The sequence below is a fragment of the Bison bison genome, unplaced genomic scaffold (assembly GCF_000754665.1).
Source record: "Bison bison bison isolate TAMUID 2011002044 unplaced genomic scaffold, Bison_UMD1.0 scf7180017864063, whole genome shotgun sequence".
NCBI classification, from domain to species: domain Eukaryota; kingdom Metazoa; phylum Chordata; class Mammalia; order Artiodactyla; family Bovidae; genus Bison; species Bison bison.
Window position 1 is genome coordinate 662,324 of NW_011494635.1, and position 24,669 is coordinate 686,992.

General features: G+C 48.9%; 1 protein-coding gene across 2 annotated transcripts in view; it reads left to right on the top strand.

The window, feature by feature from the left end:
- The window catches only part of SLC24A3 (solute carrier family 24 (sodium/potassium/calcium exchanger), member 3), a 521,225-nt gene that overhangs the window by 339,880 nt on the left and 156,676 nt on the right, over positions 1-24,669 (top strand). For both annotated transcript variants that reach the window (XM_010836331.1, XM_010836329.1), the window contains exon 3: positions 14,587-14,663. In XM_010836331.1, the coding sequence (XP_010834633.1) occupies positions 14,587-14,663 (77 nt within the window). The remainder of the gene's footprint in view (positions 1-14,586; positions 14,664-24,669) is intronic.

Genomic DNA, 24,669 nt, shown 5'->3' on the forward strand with positions numbered 1-24,669 from the left:
ACTAAAAGTCAAGACAAAGAGTCTACAGTACCCCCCCAGCCCCGCTGCCCAGCCCTGAGGGCAGTCAGGCCTTTGACTGACAGACAGTGGTAGAAAGGCTCTGCGTGACTTCCCAGGATCCGTCATAAAGGGCCATACTTTATGGGTATTCTCCTGGGTGTCTGTCTTGAAACATGTGCCTTTGTAGCTCCGAGGCCATGTGAGAAGTCCTCATGCTGAAGAGACCTCAAGGAAGAAAGAGGGGTCCAGGAGCCCCCACAGTGTCAGACCCGGGTGTCTGAGCTGCCCCAGCACAGGTGCCAGAAAGGCAGTGAGGGAGGGAGCTTCCTGTTTCCAGCCCCAGTCACTGGGTCACGGCAGTCGCTTGAGTGGTGAAGTGAGGACCACCTCCCTGAGGCCAGAGTCATGAGCTGTAAGCATAAGATGTTCTGGTTGTCTTAGGCCATCCACTGCCTTTGGGCATAGTTGTTCAGTGGTTGATATGTATCATACACATGTATACACACGCCCATGTGTATGCACATATATACCTACGTGTATGTTTGGGGATCGGAGAAGGCAATGGCACCCCACTCCAGTACTCTTGCCTGGAAAATCCCATGGATGGAGGAGCCTGGTAGGCTGCAGTCCATGGGGTCGCTGAGGGTCGGACACGACTGAGTGACTTCACTTTCACTTTTCACTTTCCTGCGTTGGAGAAGGAAATGGCAACCCACTCCAGTGTTCTTGCCTGCAGAATCCCAGGGACGGAGGAGCCTGGTGGGCTGCCATCTTTGGGGTCGCACAGAGTCGGACACGACTGAAGTGACTTAGCATGTTTGGGGATATAGCCTTCTATCGGCCTCCAATTTGCGTATACACTTAAATCTGGCTTCCCCAACTTGACTGAAAACTCCAGGAGGACAAGGCTGTGTAGAGTGTGCCCTAGTTATCCTCTGCCGGATTTAAGCCAGTGCGGTGGGTGTAACAACTACGCCATGCATTGTTGAGTTAAGTTAAGTGGATAGGGAACGTTTGTGTGCACGTCTGTGTCTCTGAAAAGCCTGCTAGCATTATAGGATACATTTGTGATTGTAAAGAAATCAGAATCTTTTTGGTCTTTGAATCATTCTCAGAGGAACCTTGTATCCTTGGAGAGAACCATTTGCTTAAAATCACTGAGAACAAGCCCCTTGGTTTGCTTCTGTGTCCTAGATAATGCAGCTCACACTTGCCCTCCCATCTGTAGGCATCTGATCACTGGCCTCTTAGATTAGCTCGTGATTAGGCCGGACCTTGTTTTCTTGGTCCAGGATCTCGAAGGAGTTTGTCATTTCCATTTTCAGAGGAAAAAGTAGCTTGGCCTGTCTGCTCACCTTATTGTTACCTAGGAGATCAGAGATCTTCATGCAGTAAGTTTGACACTCTGGTCATATTTATTTGAGGTATGTCAGAAAATGTAAACATTGGAGTCACTCCCAGAATAATAATTTTACCTCTTCCCAGCCACCTCCCCCCCTCAAAAAATACATATCTTGAACACTAGAAGAATCACTTCTTTAAAAATTTATTTTAATAGGTTTTGCCCATAGATCTACATGAAATGCGCCCCCCCCCATTCAGTGTTTACATGATAAAAGATCAGAGGATGTAATATGAATTTCTTTCCATCCTTTGAAGTCAACAAAGTTAGCACACCTCATTCATCTGTCCAGCATGCCCGGTGAGCTGCAGGTCCACATCCTTAAGTCTGGGCTAATCCAGCCGTCAGACGGTGGGGGTGGCAAGAGGATGCTCATTGTCTTGGATTAGCCTTTGCTTCAAATGAAATCAAGATTTTTCCTTACTTACGACAGCAAGTGTGTCCATTTGCCTCTGGTCTTGATGACATCATGATCAAGTTTATTACATCACAAAGTTTATGCCACTGCCTCTGCATCTTTTTGTCCCAAAATAATTATGTTGATTTCTTTGACTGTGTTTTCAACTCCAACCAACCCTGCAGTGAAATATCAGCACATAGGAAGACATGAGCTAGCCAGAATTGACACAGAAATCCTGAATTCTGAGGGGGCCCAGTGGTCGCTGACTTGTCATGGGGAATGTGAAGGAGTTCTGACACCAGAACAAAGTGAAACCTTTCCCTCCTCACTGTGAACACCAGTTGTTGTATTTATGAGTTTGGTCTCAACTAATTCAGGAAATGAGCAGAATTTTCCTTTACTTCCTTTTTTAAAAAAAAATTATAGATGTGATTGCCTTTATGTTCTTTAGGTAATGGCCAGATTTAGTCAAGTTTGTTTGTTGCATACTTCTCTTTCTCATTTCTAAAGCTTTCATAAATTTGTCTGGACTTGAAAAGCCTTTATTAAACACCTACCTTCTATTGCTGGGAATTTCAATCGGCCAAATTCATGTGGAATGTCAAAATCTGACACTCTGGGGAACGTGTAAGAGGACCTCTAGGCTCCAAAGGAGAGCAGGATGTGATTCTACTTCATTGGCTATAACTGGTTTCTGATAGCACTCTGCCTCCTAACACACTCTCCTGCCTCTGAGCCTTCGGGCATCACCTGTCAGAGACGTCAGAACTGCCACAGATGTGTCTTTGGATTGCCTTGACCTTGAAATATTTATAGTTGAGGGCTTTGCAAGGCTGCCACGTCTCTTCCTGGAATCTTACACTGTACTGATTTCTCTCTGTCCAATCCTTGGTTTATCCATATGAATTAGTATGAAACTAGGTTGCCTCCTAGCCCTGCCATCATAACTTGCCTGCCCATCTAGTCACCTTCACTTTCCCTGGGGTACACCACACAGTTATTTTGGACTACAATAGTTCCATGGAGGATTTAATATAACTAGTAGCAAGTTTGGGGAAACATTCACGTGCATTTAGTTTACTGGACACTTTTCTGTGGCAGGTTATGGTCTAGGATATATTCTGGATTTTAGACTTCCCATCATGGTAGAGTAGCTTATATTGGATTAATGCTTTTGTAGGAATGGTTATAGACTGTAAATAGAATAAAGAAAAACAATTGTTTAAAGGCTTCAGAAAGTGAATAAATAAAGCAAACAGAGAATAGAGAGTATATGAGGTTTGAAAGAAGGGAACTATATTGTGTGAGGGCCACACCCATTGGCTTTTTCCAGAGCAAGTTCCCGTGATGTACAGTGCATGGGAATAGAGCTCTAGCAGAGCGAGAGCAGTGATCTTATTGGGGCAATCCATCAGAGATTAGTGTGAGGTCCTCCCAGCCGAAATTTGGGGGATACCCCAGAAAGAAAGAAAAATTCAGAGGGAGAGTGCAAAACATGCATATAAATTCCCCTAAAATTCTTGACTGACTCTGAAATTGTGCATGCTTTGAGTGTGTGGGATTCCAGGCAGTTCCTGCAGGGACAGCAGCTGAAAGGCTGGAACGGCTAAGTAGACATTTCAGTAGCTACCAGCACTGGGGAGACAAGAGTTTTCAGTTCAAGTCTCTAAAGTTAAAGAAATTTATTAAACAGCTAAGAGTTCCCACTGAAACCTATTAGGACCATATCCCAGGCCTAAGAGTATAATAAAAATGGCCTTTATTATAAAAAAAACTTAAAACCAGCACCAGATAGCACCACTAACTGCTCCAGCAAAACACGACAGTCTTCAGAGGAAGACAACAGAATCCAGAGTCTCTTCAGTGCATCATCCGTACAGTAAATATACAACCAAAAATTGTTAAACATACCTCAAATAGGTTCTAGATGCCCTTGTTTTGATCTATCTGCTCCAAACTGTGACCAGTTTTGCTTTGCTAAATACAAGACAGCATTGTGGCTTTCTTAAGATATCTTTCTTGTCATCGATTTGTATTGGGTTGGCCAAAAAGTTCACTGGGGCTTTTTCAAAGATAGCTAATGTATCACAAAGGGAAAATGGTTTCCTCCAGGTAACATTTCTTCATGTTTCCCTCAAGGAGTGGTCAGAGATTGCCAAATATTAAATCGTGTTTTGCCAAATAGTTTATTTGGCAAAACAAACTTTTCTATTTATTTACAGAAAACTTTCTATAAGTTTATTTACAATACACAGAAAGTTTATTTACAATAAACTTTCTGTTTATTTACAATAAACTTTCTGTTTATTTACATCTCTTCCTACAACTAGCTGTGAGTTTTCTTAGATATTTATTTCATTACTACAGACTAGATTTCAAGCTAATATTTATAAATACATAGCTACCTAATACATCTGCTTGAATATATTTGGCATCTTTGGGGGATCATATTGAAACACTTTTTTTTTTTTTTTTACAATTTGAGTTCTGAATATGTTTTTAATTGAGGTATAGTTGGTCACTGAAGCACTTTTAATCTCTGTCCAGCTTTTCAGTGGATTACACTCTAAAGTAGGTAAAGACCAGAAGAAATTAGAGTAATCACTATTGCCAGGAGTAAGAAGGGACAATTCGCTTTATTTTTAGGATTTTTGTCAGCAGAGCTCAGTGCAGAGAAATAAGAAGCACACATGCCCCCATTTCCTTTCCCATAGCCATGGCAGAGCCATCCTTAGTGGGTCACAGCGCTTCACCACAATGAACCCCATCCAAGATGAGGCAACCCAGCAGTCACTCATTACCAACCAAATGATGAACATATGAAATGACCTCTACTTTCTATCCCTGAAATTGGTGATCATGGAATAATATCATGGAGAAAAAAGAGAGCAGGTTTTAAAAAGGGAAGCAGAGGAAAACTTCAACAGCATTTCTCATCAAATCCTTATGCTAACTACCTTTCCATCTGTAGATCAACAGAACCCTAAAGGTTGCTTCTAGCTCTGAAATGTGATGAGTTAACGTTTTAAAAAATCACTGATTTTGAAACTACCAGTCATTTGGCGTGCACACTTCATCTTCAATAGAATAAATGCTGAAAGAGTGAACGTGTTCACCATAGATTCCTGTAGGGAATTGCAACACTCAGAAAGAACTATTTAATTACATTTTTCCTAAGAAAGTTTTTCACAGAGCCTCATCCTCTCCAGGGTGCTGAGAAGCAGTGCACATTCTTTCCAGCCCTTGTGTGTTGTCTTGAGGAGCTGTGCACTGGGTTTCTGCACACGTCAGCTTGTCGGTCTGCATTTCTCTGGATCAATAAGCAGACATGAGAACACGAGGGATGCACTACCTGGGTCAGACCCCTGGTCATCCATCCAAACCTCCTGCCTCTGCCATTGGCACCAAGGGACGTTTTGAGGAATAGAGCAGTCCGAGGAGACCATAAAGTTCTGAGCACTGCAGACCTATTTACCGTAAATATTGCATTTCCTTTAATAAGAATTCATTACTGACACAGCCATGATGATCCTGCAGGAGCAGCAAACACAAGTGGCTGGCTATTGCCTCTGCAAAGTGGCCTCCTGCTCTCTGCAGCCATGGCTGTGGCCTGAGAGCACAGCGTTGTTCGTGGGATCACTGTATTTTCCTACAGTAGCTGCTGGCTCAGGCACATGAGCAGTGTGGGTGCCTCAGCTTTTTATTATTGATAAAGAAATATGTTTCTAGTTCATCGAATTACACTTCAGGGCCCTGCCAGGCCAAAATTCTATGTAACTAATGACTGGGGTTCTTCAGTTGCAAAGAATGTCTGTTCTCTTCCAGGAGAAAAGCTTGTGGGATGGTTGTTTAAAATCTTCTGCCAATATGGACATGAGAGAAAAGAGCCCTGGAGTGGAAATCAAGGAGCTTGTCTTGGGTGCTGGATCAACCTCTGCACCACAAAAAAGAGGGCAAAGATGGTCTCTCAACCTGTGTTCAGGAGGGAGGCGGTTCTATGCTGCTGTTGACAAGGCAGGGTGCATCACTTCTCTATAAATGCGTGGGAATGAGGCCCTGATTGGAGGGAAATTCACCTGAATATGGATGAATTCTCTGCTGGAAAGAGTAGCGTTTGTTGAAGTGGAGGGTACAAGACTGCAGAATTCCTAGTTCCCTCTGTATAAATATGGATTTGCCAGAAGTAGGCCTTGAGGCAAGCTGAAGTACAAGTTTATTTTGGAGATGATTTAGGCAGGGGAGTTGGGAAGTGAGACAAGGAAGGAAAGGCAATCAATCAAAGGAAGGTTACGAAGCCAGCTGTCACTCTGAGAAGCTGGAACTTAGTCCCGCTGAGAAGAGCAGCAAACAGCACAGAATGTGCCCCATGACCCCACCTGTGTGGGAAGGGAGTTGGGATACTAATACACCCAACCTCCCATCAGACTTTGGTGGAGGGCTTCTCCTGGCCTTCTCAGGGCCATGAGTCATAGGAATTCTCCAGCTTCTCCAGCCTGCAGTATCAGGGCAGAGCACCCATGGTCAGCCTTGGAGAAGGCCCTCACGCAAAGAGATGCAAAAGAGATGGGGTTGCCCAGCATGAACATGATGGGACTCTAGGAAGGTGGGCATGGATGCCTTGGGAAACACCTCCTGTCCGTATTTCTCCTTCCTCGTTATTTGAATCAAAGGAGTTACCCTTTGATAATTACTTACCTGATTGTAGGTACTTGGTATTTCATAGGTATCATCACAGTTAATCCTCCTAATCACATAAACTGGTGTTGTTTTCATGCCCTCATTTTGCACAGTAAGAAATTAAGACTGGAGAAGTCTCAGGAATTTAGTTCAAGGCCACAGAACTCATGAGTGATGAAGAAGGTCTTCAAATCTAGGTATTCAGGTTCTTAGAAAACCCTGGCTGCCTGGTGAGCATACCACATAGACATTTGGCTGAAATGACATTTGTCAGTGAATTTGATTGGTGATACCTTTGTAGTAATAGTTGGAGGAACCCTGGATTGAGGTTCCTGGTTACCACGACCTCTGTTACATTCTCCTTCACAGAGGTGCTGTTCAGTCTTGTTTCCACACACACGTCAACCTATTTGAGTCTGGAACTTTGGTTCTGGCTTTTGAAAGGAGGGACTTGTGCCCCCAAAAGTCAAGGAAAGGGACAAAAAAAACCAATTCCAACCACTCAGGTTGGAATTCAGTTGTTGGGTGTTTAATTGAATTGTACCTCCCAGTATCATTTTTCAGCTAATAATTCTGTTTTGGGTGCATACAGAAGCTGTATCCTAGGAGAAAGGCTATCTGAGTCCATTCACTCTGCTTTTTCTATTGCAGAGACATCAACATGCTAGGAAGTCAGACCCCAATTATGATGGCTCCTCCAAGAACATAGTGTGACTGTGGGCTGGTTACTTAATTTCTTTGAGCCTCAGTTTCTTCCTCTGTAAGTTGAAGATAATGATTCCTATCCCATAGAAGCAATGAAAAAGTGATAAATACATCTTTACAGTACTCCATAAAGATTACTTTTCTGCTTCAATTTGGGACACATGTTATTGGTGTGACTTAAGAGTTGAGGGTTCCCTTGCTCCCAGCCTAACCTTTTATTAACTCCTCAATGGTCAGGACTGTGTATCCTTCTTGTTTCTAGGACTGGGGTTGAGTATGGTACTGAGAGCATGGTAAGAGCTAAATAAGTATGTATTTCATTGCATGGTTTTGATTTGTTAATAAGTTTTTTCATGTTACTGACAGTCCTTGGACTGAGGAGCAAGTTCAAATGATGACTTCACAGCAGCCTGCACCTGCCTGTTGCCAACATGCTCCCTGTTGCATCCCCGTGTCCTGCTCAACCTCACTGAATCTGGAATGCCTGAAACTTCTCAAGTTGTGAATACATCCACTTTCATAGATTCTTTCACAGATAATCTTGTTCAGGGGACTTCAGTGATGACACATGTGTTCATCTGATCAGCAAATACTCATGAGGCAACTGCTCTTCTGCAGGCACTTAGCTGTGCATGGGGGATGCACAGAAGAACAAATATCCTCCCACCTTTCCTACCCTCACACAGTCTAGTGGAGAAGACAGGAGAAACGAAAGATTGTCTCAAGGCAGGACCTCATGTGCAGAATGCAGTAGGGATGCCAAAGACACATTTGCTATTGCATTGCTCAGAGTGGGCTTGGATATGTTGGGTAACAAACAGCCCCAAATCTCAGTGGCTAAGGAGACTGCAAGTGCTGTTTATTACTTAGGCTACCAAATGTGCACCTCAGGGGGATGGGATTCTAATATCTGACTCAGGGACCCTGGTTGATGAAAGATTCATTCCTGACATGTAGCCAGGAGCACACAAAATAGTGAGTCAGACCCTGGCTATTGAGGTTGACCCAGGAAAACAGACGTCCTGTCGTTCTGTTCACATTTCATTAACCAAAGCATCTGCATGGCCCCACCTAACCACACAGGAGGCTTAGACCTGTGCTCCTTCCAGGTCTTGGGATGGAAAGAATGGGTTATTTGTCCACAGCCTGAAAGACCACTCAGGTTGGAATTCAGTTGTTGGGTGTTTTATTGAATCGTGCCTCCCAGTGTCATTTTTCAGCTAATAATTCTGTCCTGGGTGCATACAGAAGCTGTGTCCTAGGAGAAAGGCTGTCTGATTCCATTCACTCGGTGTCATTCTCTTCTGTGGCGCTGGGCCTGGTGGGTGCTGCCCTGAGAGAGGTCTTGACTCCCGGGAGCTCATAGGGTTATTTAGGCCAAGGCATGACTGCAGTGTATTGGAAGGTTACATGTCAGCACAGCAGAATGGGACCACCAACAGAGCATCAGGAGGGCTCTGTGGGGGCTGTCACCACACCTGGCAGACTCGGCTTCCCAGGGTGTCTGCCAGGGGCCCAGGGAGCAGCAAGATGTATCAGAACGTCTAAAACAGAAGCTTGAAGTCACCCATTGCTACAGAGAGGAGCTGGGCAGTGTCAGGACCTCAGTTCTTGGTGCAATCCCCAAGGGGCCAGGCAATCAAGATGCTCTGAGTATTTCATGATTAAAAAACAAACAAACCTGGATGAGAGCAGGGTGTTGTTTTGGTCGCAGAGGCCCAGATTCCTTTCACTCAGGTATTTTCAGGGAGCTGGGCCTTTTTAGGTGTGTTGATTTTCATCTTGAGCCGCTTCATTTGATCAGTATGCAATTAGTATGTCTAAAGATGCTATGAAAGTCCCTGTTGCATTTTTTAAAAAAAGCTCTCCATCCCCTTCAGACTTCCATTTAGACTCATCAAACTCAGGCCCAGGAAAGCAGCCAGGAGAGAGAAGCAGGCCGCTGATTGCCGTTGCCTTGGTAAGGGGAATCCGCTCCCTCCAGGCTCTGTCGTTGCTATGGGAACAGCACTGCTTGCCTCTGCCGGCTGCCTGCCCCAGGCTGGCAAGATGTACCGGAAAGAAAATTAGGGGGAGAAGGAGAGGAGCAGAAAGAGACTTTGAGGATTTTGAAGGTATTTGGGGGAAACTTCAGCTGGATGTATAGCGGTTGCCAGCATGACACAAGGACCTCGGGCTCCCCAACAGCCTGTACACAGGAAGCACTTATCAGAGGCTCCGGCACTCATGCGGCTCCTTCGGACCAAACACCATCCTGGAGAAATAACCCAGGCGAGGCAGGCAGGAGTTGGTGATCGGTGTGTTTTAACACCGTCGTCGTGAGGAATGTGTCCTTGGCCCCCTTTTGGGCGAACATCCTATCGCTGTTAAAATGAACAGGAACAGCAATAGGTACCCAGGAAGATGACATGGCAGAGGTGTTTCACACACTGTTTGCACACTTCCCAGCAACTCTACACGGATGGCGTCCACACACCTTCTCACCAATGGAGGAGGTGGGCTCAGAGAGGGGAAAAGAAAACCCATGAGTCACAGAGGTGGGCCCTGAACCCAGGCCTCATTTCCCATGGTGGGCTTATACTCAAAGCCCAACAACGGCCACAGGAAAATGTTAAGGAAGCCGAGGCCAAGAAGTGCTGGGCAGAGCCATTCGGCCACTCTGTCTCCGTACGCTCTTCTCAGAGGCAGATGTGGCCCTTCCGAAAGCACTGTTGGGGCTGAGTTTGTGGCCCAGAGTCTGTGCTGGCCTCACGTGGGGGGTTGTTCAACCTCAGAGAAGCTAACTCAACCACCAGCAGCAGCTCCTGAACCACTGGTCCAGCTGGGCAAGGCCAGCTCATGCTATCTGCAGTCAGGGACCCCGTCTCCTCCCCACAGAGGTCTTCATCCTGTCAACACTTATTAGGCACCTGCTGTATGCACTGACCCTACACTGCGTGGACTGGAGGGAGCGGTGACCAGAAACCGCAGCCATTTTTCATATGGCCCAGCAGGCAGATTCAGGCCCGGAGAGATGAAGTGACACGTTGGCAAAAGCCACACCACAAGAAGCCTGGGGATGAGCCCCACATCTCCAGACGCCTGACTGAGGGCCCTTTCCTCGGCCTAAGCTGACCCTTGCCTTAAGGAAATTAAAACCATCACATCAAACTGCTTTAGAACCAGGACAAAACAATACTTCGTGAAATAACTTTGTACTGGCAGGCACTATGTAGGGTGCATATGGGGTGGAGAGGGTTACTGATGAGATAAGTGATGAGCTTTGGGGGTTTACCCCCAAAGAAGCTGCTGCCCCAGTTGGGTCTCTGGTGATGGGGCTGCTCCTGAGTCATGTCCCCTGTGGCTAGGGTCATCAGGTACTGGTCTTTGCCAATGAGTCACACAAGCTTCCAACATGATGGAATTGAAAATGATTACAATGTTCTTTGCAAGTCATGCAGTAGCTCTCTGAAATCATCATAATAATTTCATCATCAGCCCAGTACATGTTTTCAGAAGAGCTGTCATAAAGTGGGACCCACATCAGGTGAGGCTTCCGGGGGAATTCTTACCTAGCCATTCTTTCCATATGACTGGGAACCACCAAGTAAGAATGTTGTCGTTCTGGAAGCAATTGGAAAGCATTTAACTGACTGTCCTCTGCCTTCCAACCCTCCCGACTGGTCACACCCACCCTTTGTCTCAGCCACTGCCCAGTCACCTCCAGCTCTGTGAGCCACTCTGCTCACAGCCCCTTGCTTCTGCAGTGGGATAGTGATAGACCAGGCCTTTGCCACATGCCATTACACTCTGCACCCCATTAGCAGGCAATGGTTTTTCAGGACTGTTAGTGGTCCTGCTCAACTATTGGTCTACACTGTCAGTGAGTGACTGTTACTGGTCCTTCTCAGCCATTGGTTGGTGCCGCCGTGGGCCCCGCTCCCAAGTGACCAACTGTCAATGAGTGACCGTTAGTGGTCCCGCTTGGCCATTGGTTGGTGCCACCATGGGCCCCACCCCCAAGTGACCACTGTCAGTGAGTGACCGTTAGTGGTCCTCAGCCATTGGTTGGTGCCACCGTGGGCCCCGCTCCCAAGTGACCAACTGTCAGTGAGTGACCGTTAGTGGTCCCACTCGGCCATTGGTTAGCACTGCATTGGGTCCCACGAACAGGCAACCAGTTGTCAATGAACCACCAATCATGGGCATTTCAGCCAATGGTCAGCAGAGTGGTGGTCATCAGGTGGAGAGTGAGGTAAGAGGTGGATCCTGGCCTTCTCCTAGGGTCCTCCAGCTCACCCAGGCTTGGGCCAGCAGGTGAGCTGGGGGGGCCCAGGGACCAGGCTGGGACTGTGTCCTGCCATATCCAGTCCCTGTTGTCTAGGCAGCCTGAGGAGCCTGAGGGCCATTTGGGTCCTAGGGATCTGGCTCCCTCAGCTATGACAGCTAGACAGGGTCTGGAGACTTGGCCCTGAGGGAGCCAACAACTGAGCTTTGCCTCCTCTTAACCAGGCCCTAGACCTTGGAGGGTGGAAGTTGTGCCTTGGGACCTGCCCTTTCATGTCAGAAGAGAGAATCACATCTGTTTGGTGGAGATTGACAAGCATGTCATTCCCTAACCATGACCTGACCTCAGGAATAAAGGGTTTGACACCAGAAGTTTGCAACAACAACCATGCCTCTCCCTCCCCTTTCCTAGAAAAGGGCTTTGCTGAGAGCTTTCAGAAAGTTTGGGGTTTTTAAGGCATAAGACTTGCTTCAGCCTTGCTAGGCCCTGCAGAAAATTTTTCTCTGCTCTGAACGCCAGCATTTCAGTATCATTTGGCCTCACTGCATGTCAGGCACATGGACTAGCATTTGGGTAACAGGATCATCTCATGGAGAATTTCATTGATTTTCTCCTAGCCAGTTCTGACAGCAGGAGGCACCCTTGACCAAGGACTGGGAGTTTCCAGCTGGTGATGAGTCAGACACCAGGCCAGGAAGACAGATCAAGAAGGGAACACTGCCAAGCTCCCCACTCCCCTGAGCATTGAGGAAGGAGGAGCCTGAAGGAGAGTGTCCTGGTCCCCAGCCCTACCCTTTTACCCCAACCTCCACCCAACACCTCCTGGGCCAGCACTTTGGACAGCGCTCACTCTGCCTGTCCAGAGCCAGCACTGGGCTCTGTGGGTCCTTCCCCATCCAAGGGCACAGCTCTCGGCCTGGGCCTATCCAAGAGCCCCAGCCAGGCCCCAGGGTTTACTGGGAATCCAGATCTCTGCTGAGACCCTCCCCTACCAAACTCAAAGCCCAGAACATCCATCTGGTCCTGGTCATTCCACTCCTGAACTCACTGTTGAGCACCCAGGGCATTTAAAATAAAAATTGTTGTTGTTCAGTCACTAAGTCATGTCCGTCCGACTTTGTGATCCCATGGACTGCAGCACATCAGGCTCCTTTGTCCTCCACTATCTCCTGGAATTTGCTTAAATTCATGTCCATTGAGTTGGTGATGCTATCTAACCATCTCATCCTCTGCCACCCACTTCTCCTTTTGCCTTCAGTCTTTCCCAGCATCAAGATCTTTTCCAATTAGTTGACTCTTTGCATCAGCTGACCAAGGTATTGAAACTTCAGCATTAGCAATAGTCCTTCAAAATGCCTCGATTCAAAACATAAAAATGTGTCACTTACTGACATGGTGCCCTTGATCAAACCATTCTTGGGGGCTCTGGTAGAGAGGCAAGGATGACGGAGCAGGCACGGTGTGGGCATCTTGCAGACTGGTAGGGTTGCCTGCACCATGGCCTTCATTCCCTCCATCTGCTGCTCTCAACAGGAGGGGCAGGAGGGAAGGCAGTGGCTGGCTTCCATGTATCAGTGGCAGGGGCACCTTGATGCCCCTCACATCCCTCGTCCTCCTCGTTGATGGTAAGTGGTCCCCACGCATGGCGGTTTTATATGATGCCCATCACAAGGCAGACCCTGGCTTCAGTTTCCCAAGGCTGTCCTGATGGATACAGTAACCTGCATATTGGCCCATCTCTACCTCTGGAGGAAGGTGGGAAATGGATTGGTCACATTTACCCCTGACTGCCCAGCACTGAAAAGCCCCATGGCAGCTGCACAGATTGCTCCTCTGGTGTGTGGGGGCTGAATTTAGATTGGATCAGGTCCCCACTAGGAAGAAGCCCCCCAGAAGGAAGAGGTCACCAGGTGAAATAAGATGGGCAAGCCGTGCCAGGAGCCAAGAGGTCACAGCTATGAGGGCGTCATGGGCTGGTCTCCTGGGTGCATGGCCCTCCCTGTGGATGCTCCAGCACACCGTCTGGTCCTGCTGCTGCTGGGTTCCTCGTCTACAGTCCAGAAGCAACAGCTTTTTGGGAGGGTCGGAGGCATAGTGGGTGTCAAGTGCAGGGAGGGTGGGTGCCGGCTGGCTGGGAGCAGAGGTCACTGCGTATGCTGCTGTGAATTCTGCCCAAACCTGTGCAGATGTCCTGCTGTCAGAGCCTCTGTCTCTACCCACTGCAGCCAGCCCATCCCCAGGGCACATCAGGAAGGAGCAGTGCAGCTATGGGCAATGCCTGTTGTCTTCAGAACCATGGAGTGGGGTGCCGCTTTGGCCAGATTCAAGCGCCCCTGGGTGGGGGGCAGACAGTGCTGGGAAACCTGGGCCAGGGGGTTGAGGGACAGGCCTGCCCTGCAGGGTTCCGCACAGCAGCCACCCGTGTCCTGGGTTTGGAAAGTGGGCAGAAAAGAACATTTCTTATGTGTTCTGCCCTGCACTGGACTTCCCAGGAAGCAGAGGGCAATGTGGTATAGAAGTAGGAGGCAGGAGGAGGGAGTCTAAGAGGCCAAGGGGGCCCTGGCCAGGGCAAGAGCAGGACAAGGAAAAGAGGGCCAGTCAGACAGTTCAGAGCAAAGACTTAACCCTGCATGTGCCACGGACCCCCGGGTAGTCCTTGAAGCCCGCAGACCTCTGCTTGTGAGAAACATTTCAGTATTTGCAAGGACGTGTGATGCTGCAGAAGGAAACTGATGCACTGGAATGAAGTTGTCAGGGTGTTAGAACACAGACCTGCACAGTAGTGGTTCCCAGGTGTCCTCATGAACCTTGGTCATAAGTGGTGATCTCCACGCTGCCCCCGTGTTGAAGGGGGTGAGCGGGAGCCAGGCAGATGGTAGGACCGTGGGTCCTGAACGTGTCTGCTGGGGTCACAGCCCTGCATGTTTCTAACATGGCTGAGATTTGTTGCCTCTATTCTTATCAGGAGGAATCACCAAGTTCCCAGTTAGAGATTTGTGAACTTTGAACTTACAAATGTCATTTTTCCTCATCCAAGTTCACAGTAGACTGAAGAAGGCAGTGCTCTGAAGGCTTCCAGTTCTGAAATGTTGTCACCTGTGTGTACTGAGCTGCTCTTCTCTCTCCATCCCGCAGCCCTGCACGAGTTCCCCAATGACATCTTCACCAATGAGGACCGAAGACAGGGCGCGGTGGTCCTTCACGTGCTTTGCGTAAGTACCCTGCTGATGGCCCCGCTGCGGGGCCTGAGGGAGAGCCTGGAAGGGGGGAGTTGGAGGGTGAGGGAGGGGAAAGGAGGGGAAGGGTTTCCCCTCCTGTTCACACACCTGCTGTGGGGTCTGTGAGCCCCAAACAGGTGATCAACAAACGTGCTTTTTAAAAGGAGTTTTTTATCAAAGTGTAGTTGATGTACAATGTTTTGGGTGTACAGAAAAGTGATTCAATTATATGTGTGTGTGTACATATTCTTTTTCAGGTCCTCTTCCGTTCTAGGTTGTTATTACAAGATATCGAGTATAGTTCCCTGTGCTTTACAGCCGATTCTTCTCGTTTGTCTTATATATACGGTACTGTGTATCCAAAGGTCCTGTCTTTAAGAGGCCACAGGTGTGTACGCTAGGGGCTACATGGACATTTTCTTTCCCCGATACCCATGCCCAGGGTGTGGGCTCTGGGGTCAAACAGAGTTGGGATTCTCTCTGCTGAAATGCTACCTTCTTTGGGAGTCCGTCCTTCCCCAACCTGCCTCTGTAAACTTCCTGTCTTCACGTGGCTTTACTTTTCTCTGCAGCGCTAAGTACCCTGTGACATAATATTATCTAGTTCTTTGCTTATTGCTCGTCACCTTCTCTCCCACAGGGATGTAGTTTTGTGCACAGCTGGGATGAGAACAGGGATGTAGTTTTGCATGTGGCTTCCTCCGAGACCTCTTCCTGTCGTGTGGTGGGGCAGTGTCTGGCACGTAGTAGGTGGTCCATGAAAATGTATTCTGGCTCTTAACCTCCACCCCTGGCCTAGCACTTCATCCACAGGCCCAGTGGATGGAAGGCTTTTGATTTTCCTTGTCCCCATCCAGAGAGTTGGGCGGGGGGCGGGGGGAGGCGGGGGGGCAGAGGTGGCTCTGTCTTGAAGAAGTAGCTGCAGAACTAGTAAGACTCGGGGCACATTCTCCACTAGACACATCAGTGCTCTTTCCCATCTCCATGGCATGGGCTCCGCCTGCGTGCTCTTGATTCCATTCTGGTTATTTATTGCTGTGAAACATTCTCTGAATTGGGTGGCATATCAGATAACTACATCCTGTTGCTTATCAGTTGCAGGGATCAATAGTTCAGAAAGGGCACAGAGGTGGGTGCTGCACCCCGGGATCCAGGGCCCAGGATGGGAGACTTGGATGGCTGGTGGTGGCACTGATGGCTGGGACTGGAGCCACTGCTGCTGGAGGACCCCTTGAAGAAGGCTCGTCTACTCCCATGTCTGGTGTCTGGGCTGCAGTGCCCGGAGGACTAGCTCAGCTGGGACTGTCAACTGGAGCACCTCTGTGTGGCCCCTCCAGCATGGCTCCAGGTGGCAGCCCAGGGCTTGCAGAGGGAGGGTTGCGGTGACAAGGAGGAAGCCCATGGCCTGAGTGGCACAGCCTCTGAAGTCACACAAGTCATTTCTGCCAGCCTCTATTGCAGTCACATGCCCACCATAACTCAGGGAAGGGGACAGAAACCTTATTTTTCCATCCACAGCATGGGCTCTGGAGTCAGACCAGATGTGGGGTAGATCCTGGTTCTGCTGTCCTTGCTTTGTGAGCGACTTCTGGCAATATATTTACCCTCTGGCCCCATAAGCTGCCTAAGCATGATTCCTTTCCTAATGAAAGCCATCAACTCTACAAGTCTTTCCCCACTTACCCCAACCCCTTAAACCATCCACTTAAAAAAAGGCTCGAGGGGCCCCAAATGATAAAACAGCCTCTGCAGCCCTCCTGCCCATCAGGAGAGTCACGGGCACAGAACAGTTACTATGGATGCCAGCTGCCACCCCAGCACCAGGGAACCTTCCCCGTTGCTAGGCTGAGAAGACCGAGGCACTGCATCAGACCTGGGAATCCCGGCTGCCTCTGCGCCCTGATGGCCTTGACAGCTGAGAGATGAGGTTTCCACTCTCAGCCCAAACAGCACAAACTTCCGTCTCCCACGGGGTGTTGTCGCAGCCAAAGGCAGGGCCCTTCCACCCTCCTCCACTCCCCCCAGCCCCGGGATCCTCTGAACCCAGCTGAAGGCAGAGGAAGGTACGTTGCCTTGTCCTTCATGAGCCAAGGGTCCCGTAGGGCCTATGCCATCTGTGGCAGTGAGTTCCCAGGCAGGCATGAAAGCTAAATAGACAAAGCAGGATAATTCTGGCCTTTGCTTAAAGGTACTTTTTTTTCCCCCTTGCCTGCTGCTGCTGCTGAAGAATTGAAGAATCGTGTCTGACTCTGTGCGACCCCATAGACGGCAGCCCACCAGGCTCCCCGTCCCTGGGATTCTCCAGGCAAGAACACTGGAGTGGGTTGCCAATTTCTTCTCCAATGCGTGAAAGTGAAGTCGCTCAGTCGTGTCCGACTCGTAGCGACCCCCCAGACTGCAGCCCACCAGGCTCCTCGGTCCATGGGATTTTCCAGGCAAGAGTACTGGAGTGAGTTGCCATTGCCTTCTACCCCACCTTGCCTAGAGGAGTGGATATAAACCTGCAGCCTCACACTTTGTCATTACTGGTGTCTTATCCCACAGCCTGCCCTGCCCTGCGCCCTGCATTGTGGAAACCACAGGGCAAGGAGTCTAGGGGCCAAAGTCAGTGTTCACCCCTTGAAGACCATGCTCCAGCACCTGGAATTCCAGAATTCTCCACCCAAACAGCCTGTGTCTGCAGCCAAGGCCCACTCAGGCTTCCTCCCCAACCTGCCTCTCAGAGGGAGGAGACCCCAGTGGAGAAGCCCAACCTGCTGCCTGGGGGATCCACATGCAGGCAGGTGATGCAGGGGTCCTAGGCTCGGGAGAGGAGGAGCCCCTCTGCTGCATTTAGTCAGGCTGGGCCTGCTGGTGGCCTCCTCAGGGTCAGGGAACAAGTTTATATTGTCCAACCTCAGAAATATAACCCATTCCACCCTCCTTCTGCAGCGTCACACGAGCCTCACAGGAAACACTCATGTAGTGTCTGGACATCACAAAACAAAAGCTACTCAGTCCCAACTTGTTCAGCACTGGGACAAGCTCCACCCACCATGGCACCCAGCACACCTGAAGCTCAAGAATTGTCAGATTACATCGTTGAGTGTAGGAAAGGCTGCCAGGGCTAACCTGAGTCATCCCTGTCACCAGTAGGAAACAGTTAAATGCATAAGTCAGAGCTGTAGGAGCTACATATAAAGTCCTGCTCTCAGCCTTCTGGGAAGCATCTCTGAGCCCCTGCAGGATGGTGGCACCAGGCTGGACCCTTCTAACAGTCTGGTCACAGCTCACTGTATTGTTCTGCAGGAGCCCACTGTATTGTTCTGCAGGAGCCCGCTGTATTGGAGGCAGATCCCCCCTGGATGGCTCCCGCTGCATGTTAGTGCGGCCATGGTCCCCCCAGGGCAGGAGGAGTGAAATGAAGGCTCCAACAGTGGAATGGGTTTGAAGAGTGGGCAGGTGTTTTCCAAAGGAGAAGAGGGAAGGGAATTCCAGGCAGGAAGCAGAAACCTGCGATGGAAGATGTAGACCCTGGAGTTCGGGACCTAGAGGGAGTGGAAACTATGGTCTGCAGGGTGGGAGGCCCCAGGAGGTGACTCAGGCACTGGCTTGGAAGTGGTCCCTCCTTGCCTGGGGAATAGGGTCAGGCATGGCCAGAGGCAACCCAGAGCACTCTTCTCCCCTGCCAGGGCACAGAGGTCCAGGAAGGCCAGAGGTCGGCTCAGGGCCATGTGGCTGGGGTCCCAGGTACCCTGACGAACACCCCTCAGGGCATGATAAATGGCTGTTTACGTCATCCGGCCTCCTCCAGTGAGGGGTGGCAGGCCCTCTTCAGGAGGGTCCCAGAGTTGTGCCCTGTCACCCAGGCTGCCCCAGAGAGGACCCCAGGGACCAGCTGGCAGTGATTTGGGATCTCCACCAGAGCACCCAGGCCTTTTAGCACGTGTCCCGAAACCTGATTAAGCTTCACAGCTAAGCTCACACAGCCCGTCGCACACGGACATCGTGAGTTTGCTTTTCATGGGAGGCTTTCCGCACAGCCCCTGCCCTTGGCCTGGTGCTGGCCCTTGGTCACAGATGCTCTGACTCTCAGAAACTACACTTTAATCTTCCCTGTCCAAGCTTGCCTTCATTTTTTTTTTTTATACTTCCCTCCTTTTTGTGAGCTTTGTGGAAATCAAGCAGCCATTTCTGGTTAAACTTTCCCCGCACTGTGACTTTAATTTTCCTTGGTTCTTCCGGGTTTTGAGGCTGTCAGAAACCTTCAGCCCTGAGATTCCACTAGACAAAGATTCCTTCCTACCTTATTTACCCAGGGGTTCCTTGTGCTGTGCTGTGCTGAGTCCTGTATGACTCTGTGACTGTAGCCTGCCAGGTTCCTCTGTCCATGGGATTCTTGTCTCCACAAGAATACTGGAGTGGATTGCTGTGCATGCCTCCAGGAGATTTACCCAACCCAGGAATTGAACCCGTATCTCCTGCATTGCAGGCAGGTTCTTTACCCACTGAGCCACCTGGGAAGCTCCTGGTAGAGTGGAAATCTGTCATCTGCAAACTTCTATCAACAGTGAATATCCCCAGGAAAACACACTTGTCTGAGAACTTGCTTCACCGTCTGTTCTAATGTTGATCAGGATACGTTCAGTCAGTCTTCCTTAGTTGGGGTGATCGAAGCACAGGAGGGCGGACAGATCCCAAAGGGAGTCTTGGCTTTGTAGCCTGAGTTCCAACTCCAACTTCACCCCAACGTGGAGCAGGGTGAAGGCTAATTTTGACGTGTTCCTGAAGAACGGGGAGAGCCCATCCCAGGTGGGGAGCTCTCTCCTCCTCTCCCTGCCTCCTCCGAGCTTCAGTCCCCTTTCCGTCCTGGGGGAGGGGCTCTGGAAGGAGCCTTACAGGGCGGATATCTTTTCCCTGGGGCCTTGGCTGCTTCCAGTCTTCTGTTTAATCATAATATCTTAAGGAATGGTGTCCTTGGATCCTCTCCCCTCCCTGAGGCTCAGAGTGCTTTTGTTAAGAGCCAAAGAATAACCTAATTGATGCACAAGCCAGTTCTCAGTGGTCAGAGGGGCCAGGGTGCCAGCAGAATGTGGAAGGGGCCCTTCTTGCCCCCACCTCTACTTGGAGAGGCAGCTTTGTACATCAAAGCTCCACCTCAGCCCCGGGGGCAGGGGGGGGTGGTTTTTGTCTCTCCAAGGTCATTCCTTTCCTTTTTTGCTCTTGAGACTGAACACTTTAAGTCTATAAAACAGTGCTATCTCAAACCTTCTAACGCTGATGAAGTTGTTCTCTCTCTGCTTGGTCCAGTAAGGGAGCTGCTGGCCATGTGAGCTACTGAGCCCTTGAAACTTGGTTAGTCTAACTGAGAGGTTAGTCTGACTTTAAATTTTATTTTATTTTCATTAATATAAATTAAGTAACCTCAGGAGGAAATGGAAACCCACTCTAGTATTCTTGCCTAGAAAATCACATAGGCAGAGGAACAGTCCATATAGGGTTGCAAAGAGTTGGACACAACTGAGCAACTGAGCATGCGTGCATGGCAGGGTGTTCCCTAGAAGACCTAGAGATTCTAGTTGACCATCATCCCTCCTTTTTCTTGCATTGTCAACTCAAAATCACAAAGCAGAGGTGGTCGGGAAAAAAGGTCTCCAGGAAAGAGGCGCTACTCCTTTACCCTTGGCATCTAAGCGATGGCCTGGGTTTAGCAACTCATACACACACGATGCGTAGAAGGCACTTACAGGCCACCAGGCATCCAAGATGGGATTTTTGTGTGTGGGGGGGGGTGGGGTTATGTATAGGCTTCTTTTTTCTTAATATATATTTTTATTGAAGTATAGTTGACTTACAATATTTCAGGTGCACAGCAACGTGATCCAGTTTTACATAAACACACATATTATTTTTCAAATTATTTCCCCTTATAGGTTATTATAAGATATTGACTATAGTTCCCTGAGCTAGACAATTAACCTATTTTGCAAGATGAGATGTTTGATGAGAGAGAAGGATACCCAGATTAGGAGCAGGAGAGCTTGTGTATCACCAAAGTGCTAGGGGCTTTGGAACAAGTCACAGAACTTCTCCTGGCCTCGATTTCCACATCTATAAAGTGGGAGTGCATAGTAGATGCTCAAGAAATGTTAGGTGTTTTGGTCCTTACCTTCTCCTCACCGTACATCTCTCTAAGGGTGGCTCACCTGTGCTTAGCCCACCACAAAGGACCAGAGTCAGACCCACTGGGAGCTGGCCCCATCCTCATGAACACCAGGACACGGGGGCCCAGAGGCCTTTCTATAGCTCCAAGGCCAGGGTCCTTAGAGAGGAGCTGCCACAGGGGTTTCGACGTATAAGGGGACCCACAGGATCTGGTCAGCAAGGTCCTGGCAACAACTCTCTGGCCAGGCAGACGTGTTTAGTTAAGGGATTTCACCCTGGAAGAGAAAAATGATTAGAAGAGCTTGTGGAATTTCCTGTTTACTTTTGCAAAAGTGCTGAGCATGTCCTTAATTTGTCAGTGTCAACACAAAGCTAAAACTGGTGTCCAGAGAGGATTAGCACAAAGAGGGTAAATTATGTTTCGAAAGATCTTAAATTACTCACTCCTATCCTTGCGTGAGACCCAGTTCAGACAGCCAGAGTCTGACCATCAGGCCTCACGGGCGGCACACATGTTGGCCAGTGGCTGGGTTCCCCAGGACCTCAAGCTGGATATAAAGCCTGGTGGTGGCTTAGAGCGTACCCTTTGAGTGAAACCCACCTGAGTGTCGGTCCTGGCTTTTCTACTGATTAGGCGCATAGCCATGGGCGATCTGCTTTGTCTGGTCAAGCTTCATCTTCCCTGTCAGTCGCTGGAGGTGAATCTGGCTGCTTTCAGGAACATATGAAGGCATGTGGGCAGAGCTCTTGGTAGAGTATCTGGCGCTGCTGGGATAAGGCCCCCTGTACCCACTTAGTATTTATAGCTTGGTGTGCCTGCCTGAACCCCAGTTCCCTGCTCCCATGAGTCCAGGGTTTTGCTGATCCCCAGAGCCTGTTCTACCAGAATGCAGGGCAGCCCAGAAGTGCCAGGAAATTATAAACCCCCAGAAGTAGCCCTCAGTCAGAGAGGGGTTGATGGATAAATACCTTTGTCCCCTTATGCCTCCGATGTGCACAGGGAAACACATTCAGCCCTGTCTCCCCCAGGTGCCCCAGCAGGTGCCTGTCCAGCATCTTACGGATAACACACTGGATCAGCAGCCCCTTCCTCCCTGATCTATTTTCCTGCTCTTTTCTGGATTGGAGGGGGGTCACTTTCTGAGACTCCTCCCTCGCAGCTAAAAGACTTGCACTAGAATCCTGGAATCTAGTTCTGCTTCTAGGGAAAAGGCTGAATAGATATTACCTACCATTATTATTAGCTTCCTGGTGGCTCAGACAGTAAAGCGTCTGCCTGCAATGCAGGAGACCCGGGTTCGATTCCTGGGTCAGGAAGATCCCCTGGAGAAGGAAATGGCAATCCACTCCAGCACTCTTGCCTGGAAAATCCCATGGACGGAGGAGCCTGGTGGACTATAGTCCATGGGGTCACCAAACAGTCACACACAATCTGAGTAAACAACAACCATTATTATTATGCACATCTGTTCTCTCTCTGAAACCCATGAGGCTATAGAAGATGCAAAATTATGAGAACCCAGCCCCTTCTGGACAGACGCTACAGGTGTTCATCTACTGTCTCTTTGGTTCACATCCTGAACCCAGTGCAATAGAGAGAAGCTTAGAGAATGAGCTTGGAGCAGACAGTGTTATCTTTGATCTAATGAGGAGCCCCAACTGGTGATGGGAGAGAGCAGGCACATTGCTTAGATACCAAATATTTACCTATCAGGACCAGACACCTGCAGCCTACTGTATGCTGCTCTTCATCTTATTTATCTATCAATATTTTGTCATTATTGATAGTAATTTATTATTATTGGTCCACTTGTCCCCACTCTATTTTATTTTCTTTATTTTGTTACCTACAAGGCAAACTTAATTTATGTGTTCCTCTGAGATGACATTGCCAACAGTCCCAATATGAACAATGTTCTATACCGACTACAATTTTACAGTATCTTTCCTCTGAAACCACCGACTCCAGTTACATGCCTTGTCTCCACGATGTTGGTGCTGTTAGGTAGCTTGGGCTTTGCAGAGCCCCAGGGAGCTATGTCTGTAGCCCCTACAGAGCTGTGTCTGTTTCCCAATTTCACAAGGACTCAGAGTCCTTTCTGAACATGTGCTCCAACATGTAGCATCTGAACAAACACGTCATTGGTGACAATCACAGTGTTCTTTCCCTGAAGCATTGGCCTCTGTCTGCTGAGATGTTATTTCAGCAGCTGAAGCTGGTGCCTGAGTATGAAAACCACCCAAATGTGTTCTCAGTTAAGGAGTGGGCAGAGGTGGGTTTGGGGTGTAGCTTTGGCTAAGCCCATTCAAACTGGGGGGCCACAGTGAGGACGGAGCCAGATTCTTCTGCCACATCTCCCCCTACCCCTGCTTCCCTGAGATCCCAAGAGCTTCTCACCCTCTTCAGAAGCTCCTGAAGAGTTTCCAGAACTGTTCCCATTGCTAGCTGGGGGGGCCTTGTGGGCTGCCGTCTCTGGGGTCGCATAGAGTCGGACGCGACTGAAGCGACCTAGCAGCAGCAGCAGTCCTCTCTTGTTCTTACACTTAAGGAATCTTAAGGAACACCAAAGATAAATTGCCCTTTCAATAAGTGGCCCCTCTTTCATTGGGGAATTTAGAACCAGATCCCAGGGAGCTGGTTTAGGGGATATTTGGAGTAAACTGTCAGCCATCGAACTTGCCTCTCACTGTCAGCCCAGGGACGAAGATGGCACCCACCTACCCAACTCCTAATCCAATGGGTGTGTGTCCTCCACTCCTGGGACACCTGTGACACTCTCTCTGAAAGTCTTGTTTCCTAAGGCTTGCTTCATCTTACTCCCAAGAATACTAGGAGCTATTTGCAAATAGATTTCATGATGAAAGGCTCTTTTGCCTGGAAATGACAAAGCAAGAATGCAAATTAGGTCCACCTGTGGCCTCATCCTTGGCCCATGGCTGGGGATGCTCTTCATGGACTCTTGTGATGCATTCTCAGAATACAAGGCCCTCTCCTGCCCTGGGAGTGGATTCCGAAGGTAAACATGGAGTCTGTCTTGTCTGCTATGTTATTAGTGCTTTGATGGATCTCATTTTACATACAAAGGTAGGAGCCTGAGGATCTACTTTTTCTCCTCTTGAACTTGTTAAAGCTGTCTTTTCCTCAGTGCTGTGAACTAGAGGGATGAGCGCAGTTAGCAGAGTGGTTTTCAGTATCTGAAACTGTGATGGGACCAGCAGCTTTGGCTCGTGCTGGCCCTCTCATCCTCTCCTGGACACAGGCCCAGCTTCATCTGACTTCATTGCTTTTCTGTTTCACAGGGTTGGCTTGAGGCAAAACCTATTACTCTCCTCTGCAGAGGACGAGTCCCAGAGGGCAATTTTATCCCCAGGCTGGATGTGTGCACATCCGTCTGAGTGCACACATGACATACACAGATGCTTATCTATGGATACCATAACCCTCTTTTAAAAGGCAATAGGAAAGACATTTTACCATCTTAGGCACAATTACTTAAAGTGGGATTCTGGATAAAGGAGTGTGTGTGTGAGTGTGTTTAATTTCTCCCTTGGCAACTCAGCACTCCATTGAAGAGGGAGTGTAGATTGATATGGAGTTGGAATATAGTTTGAAATGGAGCCATGGGTTTTTAAAAGACAACAAACCCTCTTGCCCCTTAGATTGGCCATCTCAGAAACACATCCACTGAATTGCTCAGGCTGGAATCATAGAATCAGCCTTGACTTCTTTCCCTCCTACCCCACCGCCATCAGCTCATCCTGGCCTTCCCACCTCCAAACTGTGTCTTATCCCCATCTCCTCTCCATCCTCACTGGCATGGCTGTTGTCCAGGCTGCCATCACCCTCCCCTGGACC